The sequence below is a fragment of the Triticum urartu genome, chromosome 6 (assembly GCF_003073215.2).
Source record: "Triticum urartu cultivar G1812 chromosome 6, Tu2.1, whole genome shotgun sequence".
Taxonomy (NCBI): Eukaryota; Viridiplantae; Streptophyta; class Magnoliopsida; order Poales; family Poaceae; genus Triticum; species Triticum urartu.
Window position 1 is genome coordinate 69,717,006 of NC_053027.1, and position 7,672 is coordinate 69,724,677.

The 7,672-nt window shown below is 43.8% G+C and overlaps 1 protein-coding gene across 1 annotated transcript; it reads left to right on the forward strand.

The window, feature by feature from the left end:
• Nucleotides 1-2,612: 2,612 nt before the first annotated feature.
• On the forward strand, nt 2,613-7,263 carry LOC125516568 (WAT1-related protein At5g64700-like). The gene is made up of 7 exons (XM_048681962.1): nt 2,613-2,638; nt 2,976-3,038; nt 5,386-5,502; nt 5,632-5,866; nt 6,558-6,716; nt 6,898-7,049; nt 7,185-7,263. The coding sequence occupies exons 1-7, from the start codon at nt 2,613-2,615 to the stop codon at nt 7,261-7,263; spliced, it is 831 nt and encodes a 276-aa protein (XP_048537919.1).
• The last annotated feature ends 409 nt before the right edge of the window (nt 7,264-7,672 follow it).

Below are 7,672 nucleotides of genomic sequence, written 5' to 3' on the forward strand. Positions count from 1 at the left end.
CGTACATAATTCACACCCCACGATCTAGTGTTCACGTGCTGCTCTCATCCATGGCGGCACCGGATAACCTTGTCGCCGGCAGCCGCACTGTATCACCGGAGCAAGGCCTATTGTCCATGGACTCGCTAAACGACCTCGTCGCTCTGGGCTGCGTGGCTTCATGCTACCACACAACTCCCTGTCCATGACCGAACGATCTCGTCGCGGGTGGCCGTGTGGCACGATGCTACGATATATATGACTCCTTGCCCATGGGTGTGCCGAACGACCTTGTCGCTCGTAGATGGGCGATGGCGACCGCGATGCAAGATGCATCCAACTGCTATGTGATGCCGCACTCGTCCACGACGGTGGACTCCCGGCTGGTGGTTCCAGACTTGCAGTGTCAGCTAACGCGCGCGCCATGTCCGTCTAGGTGATCTGCAACTCCCGGTGAGTGATCCATGCAATGATGCAAAGAGCTAAGCTGGCTGAACAGTATAGTAATAGTAGTCCACTGCTTAATTACACCAATCTTCAGATAGCTTATATTGAAACTTGAAAGTAATTTAATCTACTAGTAACTATGAAGGTTATACAACTCCAAAGCCAAGAAGAACAGATGGCGGCCACGCGCTAAGACCATAGTTTTCACTTTCGAAACCAAATTATTTTCGCTCACCCTCGAAAGCACCGAAAAATTTCGGAAATTTCGTAAATTTCGAAAACCATTTCGAGCAAATTAACGAAATTTTTAATTAAATTTGAATTAATTCGAACACAAAGTATTGAATAAGTAAAAGTTTAGCACAAAATGTTCACCAGACCTCGTCTATCAGAATGGTGCGAACACAACTTCAGTCTTTGTAGATCCAGGTTCGAATCCCAGCGAGATAATTTTTTTTGTCAATTTTTAGTATGAAGTAGTAAAAACAATTGTTCGCCCTGTGATTCGAACCGAGGACCTAAAGTGTGCAATAACACCAGCCTACCACTCTGCTAGGCATATGAAGACAGACATGTTAGATTCCAGCTCTCTCTTATACGTTTAATTTTAAAATACCGAAATAATTTAAACAAAACATAAATGTTTCGAGGACCCTCGAAATGAGCGAAATTTTGAGAAATTTCGTCGAAAGTGAAAACTATGGCTAAGACATCGCCGCGGGCGCCCCGACAAACTTCCTCCTCTACGGCCAACGCGTGAGACAGCTCCGCACTGCTGCACTCGCTCACGCCGATGCCGGCAGACTCCAGGACCCCTCCGATCATGGCCTCTAAATCGACCCCGGCGAGGTCGAGGTTTGCACGCGGCAGTGGGCCGGAGAGGTGAGGTGCTCCCCACGGACGCCGGCCAAGGCGGCACATGCACGCACCTCTGAATCGGAACGCGGCGGCGAAGATGGATGGAGGCTTTGGACGTGCAGGCTGGTCCTGGTCCTGGTCCTGCATAAAGGCCGGGAAAAAGATGTGGCCTTTGTGCCCTCCGGCAGCTCGGCGCTGAGGCCGATGGACGTAGTTACCTTCACGACGTACGTACGGTTGACATGGACGCCGGCGGGCTCTCTGAGTCGGACATGGTGACGCAGGATTTGTATTGCGGCGAGTGAAGATGAAGAAGGGCCCGTCGACCGACGTGGCTGCGAGGACGCGGGAATGGCTTGGTCGGTGGTGTCCGTCGGCGGCACTTGTCATTGGCGCGGCCGTCGATCGACGTGGCTGCATGCGTGGTACTTCTTGTTGGAACTGACGGACGGACTCGGCCGGCCGGGGAAAAAGAGGGATTCATGCGGCGGCGCACTGACCGACGGGAGAGGAAATTGAGAGACGAGGACGCAGCGGTTAGGTGCCACCGGCGATCGATCGTCGCGGGGAGGAGAGGAGAAGCTCTGCTAGCACAGGCGGAGCCGTGGGAGCCTCCGGCGATTCATCAGGTCTCGTGACTGGCGTGGCGTTGCATCTTGTAAGGAAGGAAGGAGGAGAGAGGAGGAGGAACGCCCGCGGTGGAAAAGATGTGGTCTTTGCATGCATGCATGCATGCGCTCCGTCGGTGTGGCAGGCAATCGCGGCGGCGAGGGTGACCGGAGAGGAAGAAGGAGACGAGGTCGGTTATTGCAGATGTGGATTGAGGAGGGAAAAGATGCGGTCTTTGCATACATGCGGCCCGTCCTCCTCCGCATGGGCGCTGCCGGAGAGGCCCACCGACACCGGGTCGGCGGTGGCGGCAACGAGAGGGCGGGCGGCGAGTCGAATGGAAGCTCCGAGGTGCACGTACGAGCCGCAGCACATTAATTCGGCTGTATCCCGAAAAAAAAACTCTCGGAGACGTTTTTTTTTACAGAAGGAAAAAAGAAAACAATCGACCTTACGTAGTCGACCATGCAAAAAAAGAAAAAGAGTCTTTTCTTTCCCGTTCTTCTTCTTCTTCCACAAATACTTGTCTTAACTTAGCATAAGATAGCTGACCACACATGTCATGTGGTAAAAGAGTCTTTTCTTTAATTAAAAAAGAAAGAAAGAAAGCGGAGCCCTGCCTAACAAACGCGTCGTGCGCAATGAAGTTCCAAAAGGGAAAAAAAAGTGCACAACAACGCCAAAGACGCGATGCAAGCGAAGAAGAAAAACGGCTATCGATGGAGAGACTCTGCGGATGCGTAAGGTAAGGTACGGAATGATCCTGCGCGATTTGGTGCCGCAGACCGGCTGGCCCATGCATGCATGCATGTCGTGAGGTTATTACAACAGACTCTTTATTATTATACGATGCGTTTTTTTTTGAAACTTATACGATGCGTTTATCAGGGTGCGGGACACCCACCACACCACAGTGCAAAATTCACTTCCCTTCCCCCTCCCTTGACCCGAGCGAGGCGAGGCAGGGGAGCGGCGAGCTGCACGAGACCAACTCATGATTGACGGAGCGCCCTGATTCCTCATGGATTTTATATATAACCAGCTAATCTAGCCGCGGATTCCGTTTGTGCGCGTACATGCAGGGGCAAGTTGAGAGAGATGGGTTGGCACGCCACGGGATGGATCTTCCTCAACGCCTTCATCGGGTACGCAGTGAGTACATACATCGCACCTGCATGCTGTCGACGCGCAAATAGTTGCCATGAACTGTTTTTCGTTACGTTGTTCTGGTTGGTACTGGCTCGATCTATGCATGCACGCCTTAGCCAGGGGCGGACGTAGCAAGACCCGCCCGGTGGTGTCACTGGAGACTCGGTCTGGATGACCCCCTAAACTAGATGCAGGCTATTAGTTTAGTGCGTGATACCGCCTATGTCCTGGTCTAGGCCACGTCCAAAACTCCAAACGAGCCACTACGTCCCAGCTTCAGGTTCAGTGATATACTTAATTTCAGTGGCAGACGACGTGGATCTCAGTGAAGCCAGCACATCGCACTACTCATGCAGCTGGTCGATCTCTCGATGTCCTTTTATGTATGCATGGTGTACTAGCTTATCCCACATTCTCGATTAATTAAAAGTTTGTTAGCTCCTGCACAACATATGCAGTTAACTTTTTTTTTTGCGGGGGAACATATGCAGTTAATTAAACAAGTATTTGAGACGACACTTGTCTTGGGGACACTTGTGGGCACAAGTGAAGCATAAACCTATTGTTTTCTATCCGCAGGATATAGGATTGGGCCTTTCAACTACATATAAGATACAATTGTAACATTATAAACTATACGTACTATATAACGATGCTGTTGAAAGTGTGTTATCTCCACAGCATGCAATTACTATACTATTAATTTGAGCACACTTGTGTTGGGCTACTTCGGGCACAAGTGAAGCACAAACCTATTATTTCAATCCGGGGGTTACAGGCTCCAGCTTTTGAACTGCAGTGATACTATATAAAACTGTGAGACATCGTCAAGTTTTTTTTTTATCGGTACCAACAATGCAACTTGTAAATTATCAGTAATTTTGTATGGCGAATCATTCCCCATGCGTCATGCTTTAGTGGAAATATAAATTATAATGATGTTATCTATCAAGTCAACATAGCAACCGGAGACGTGGGCTCCAATGTGTGTGTTCCCTACTTTTGTACTTCCTCTGGAACTCTTAAAGCCTCACAGGTTAAAAAAATATCCTAAAGAGTATCTCCTGAGCAAACTTCTGTTAGATGCTTGACCAGCAAATGAGCCCATGATAAGTCAAAGCCGCCATATTATAGTGATTAGTAATGGGGTGCAATTGTTCTCTAGCCAGCTCCACTCTTAAAGCCATGCATGTTAAAAACATCCTAAGAGTATCTCACGAGCAAACTTCTGTTAGATGCTTGACTAGCAAATGAACTCATGATAAGTCAAAGCCACCATATCATGGTCATTATTACGGGGTACAAATGTTCTCTAGCTAGGTCAACACTTAGAGCCATGCATGTTAAAAATCTCCTAAAGAGTATCTCTCATGAGTAAACTTCAGTTAGATGCTTGACCAGCAAATGAACTCGTGATACGTTTAAAAACCGACATATTATAATGATTAGTAACAGAATACAATTGGTCTCTAGCAATGTCTACTCTTAAAGCCATGCATGTTAAAAATCTTGAAAGAGTATCTTATGAGTAAACTTCAGTTAGATGCTTGGCAAAAATATGAACCAAGCCAAGGACGCTATATTGTAGTCTATACCTACTAATAAAATAAATAGGTATTCTTAGTCCGTCATGCTATTTTATAGAAAACCCCCTAATGTTTCTTACATTAAACCCATAGTACATATTAAATGTTTTTTAAAATACTCATATCTTCTAAACCGTAACTCCAATTTTAACATGTTATATATGAAATTTGATTAGAAAAATATATAGAATCAAAGTATGATGTTATTTTGCCTGTTAACTATTTGAATAAAAATACTATCTAGGGTGCAATCTTAATCAACATCGCATTATCCGTCTTTCTTTCATATCGGTACTGATCCGGATTATGAATGAACATCTCAACAAATCAGGATTGGAGATGAAATTAAAGATCACTTGCCCGTTTCTTTGTACGCATTTAAATAGAAGACATGTGGAATCTTGAACATGCGCTTTTGTAGGCAAAAACCATCTTTACTTGGGCCATAGCTACAAATACTCAGGTTATAGACCATTTTCTATAAATTAAGAGCGCGTGGTATTCTTTTCTCCCGTTACAACGCACGGGCCCTTTTGCTAGTGATTAGTAATATATATAGGGTACACTTGTTCTGTAGGTCAACTATGTGTACACATAGTGGTTGGCTGCAAAGAGCTTCGATTAGAGAGAAAATTAAGTACCCCACGAAGCAAAATTGAGACAAAAGTAGTCACTTTCAATCTAATGCATACCTGATTAGAGGGTGAATTGTGTGAACAAAATGTTCGATCACATGAACTACACATCATGTATGTAGGTACGCGGTGCCAATGAGCCTATACTACTATGGTCTTCGTGATACAACGCCAGCTTATGCCGTCATCTTTTTGAACATAATTCCGCTGGTCACATTCATTCTCTCGCTCGTCTTCAGGTACCAAATTTCTGTCATTATTCATGTATTCATTCACAATAAACGTCCAAAATCAACTTTTTGATAATCAATAACCACTATTCTATCTTATTTTCGCAAACACGTATGTGATATGCTTGAACATATTAGAATGGAGACATTGCAAATCTTGAGCATAGCTGGATCACTCAAGGTCGTAGGCGTCTTACTTTCGGTTGGAGGTACAATGCTCATCAGCCTTTACAAGGGCAAGATACTGCATCTTTGGAAACCCGTTCTGCGCCACATGGGGCAAAACACGACGGAGGTTGCAGGCAATCATCTAAGAGGGACAATATTCTTGGTAGGCAGCAGCATCACACTTGCTTGCTGGTACCTGATTCAGGTGACCGAGTATGCAATGACTTGTTGCTGCTATCCCTCTTATTTTTTTGTTAAGTCTGTTAAATTATTTATAATTAGACTAGGGAGACGAGTCCTCTTTGGTCTTACAGCGGGTAGACATGATGAGAGGAGAGGAAAGATAGTCGTGGAGAGATCTACTTGCATGCATGCATTAAGAGGCTAAAGAGGTGACATCATCATAATTGTTGGTAAAATTAATCTTCAAACTATTTTATCTCCCTAAACGTGCCAAAAAATTGAGATCGGTCTTCATTGTCAGCTTTAATTTGTATTAATAAGAGACTCAAAACTAGATCATATATGGTTATGTTCCAACGATATATTTTTCCCTAGTTAGCATCCACTAACTATGAAGTTACCACCGTACTAGTACCATTACAACCTTTTAAGTGTACTCAGCCTGAACTTTGGTTCTAGATGTGTTCTTCATTCACCATGCTTTTAATTAGTTGATGTAATGAGTGTGCATCTAGTAAATCCAATTATTATTTTTCATGTATATAACTAGCAATGCTTTTATTTGCATGTTATGAATGAGTTGACGATGATCTTGTTGCATGCAAGGAGAACTTCGACACCAGATTGGGACGACTAGAACATTCATTTTCTATCTTCATATATTGTTTTTATTAGTTCAAATTATTTGAAATACTTTCATTATCTTCATGCAGTCAAAGGTTATGAAGGTGTATCCATACAAATACTGGTCGTCCATGGTGACATGTTTGGTTGGAGGATTTCAAACAGCACTAGTTGGAATAATATTGAGTAGGGACAAGAGTGCATGGAAGCTAGGATGGGATCTCAACCTTCTGACCATCTTCTACTCTGTGAGTCAGTGGGTCTAGCAAATATCCAAAAAACATATTACAATCTGAGACATATTTGAAGCTAAGCAACACAAAATTTCTTTGAAACAATTCTGCCAAAATTAACAAAATCACTAGTAAATGAAAACCCTTTATGGAAAATTATTCACTAGGAAATCAACATGGAAATTATCTGATGTAGGGGGCACTTGCAACTTCTGGGAAATATAGCTTGAACTCATGGGTCGTCGCCAAGCGAGGCCCAGCATATCCTCCAATGTTCAGCCCATTGTCAGTGGTATTCACTGTTTTGTTGGACTCCATCTTTATAGGCGACGAGATTACGACAGGAAGGTTTGTCCCTTTTCGCTTCTTCTCCCTCTTCACCCCGTGCCATCTTTTTGATTCAAGTAAAAGGTTTTACTTTTTTATAATTACTATAGTTGGGCAAAAAGGGATTGAACTGTTCATCTTTTTCTACATGTGCAGCTTTTTCGGCACAACAGTGGTGATTGCTGGGCTCTACATTTTCCTATCAGCAAAATCAAAAGAAGTGCGGGACAAATAGATCTTGCCAGCAGAAAGCAAAGTTCTTGTAGCCGCAGAAGCTGCAAATTTTATACATGTATACAAGAATATTATTATTTTAATTCTTATGTAAGAGACAGGATGATAGGTTTTTTCTCGTAAAACCCCAACGTCCAGTTTCACTATGACCTGGATAACGGAGCAAAAAGAAACCAACATCCATGTACCACAATGAGCTGGAAATAGCACTTAACTAGCAGTGTATTCTTAATCCATCTACTTTTAGTCCATTTTTTAAATTGTCTTGCATGTGCACGTATGATCACAGGGATGACATGAAATATGAGTTGGGGTTAATGTTTTTTACTTGTTTGTGGTATGCATTCTTAGCACAGAAAAGTACAAGTTTGGCCTCATTGTCTTGCATCAACTTTAATAAAGGTGGTTGT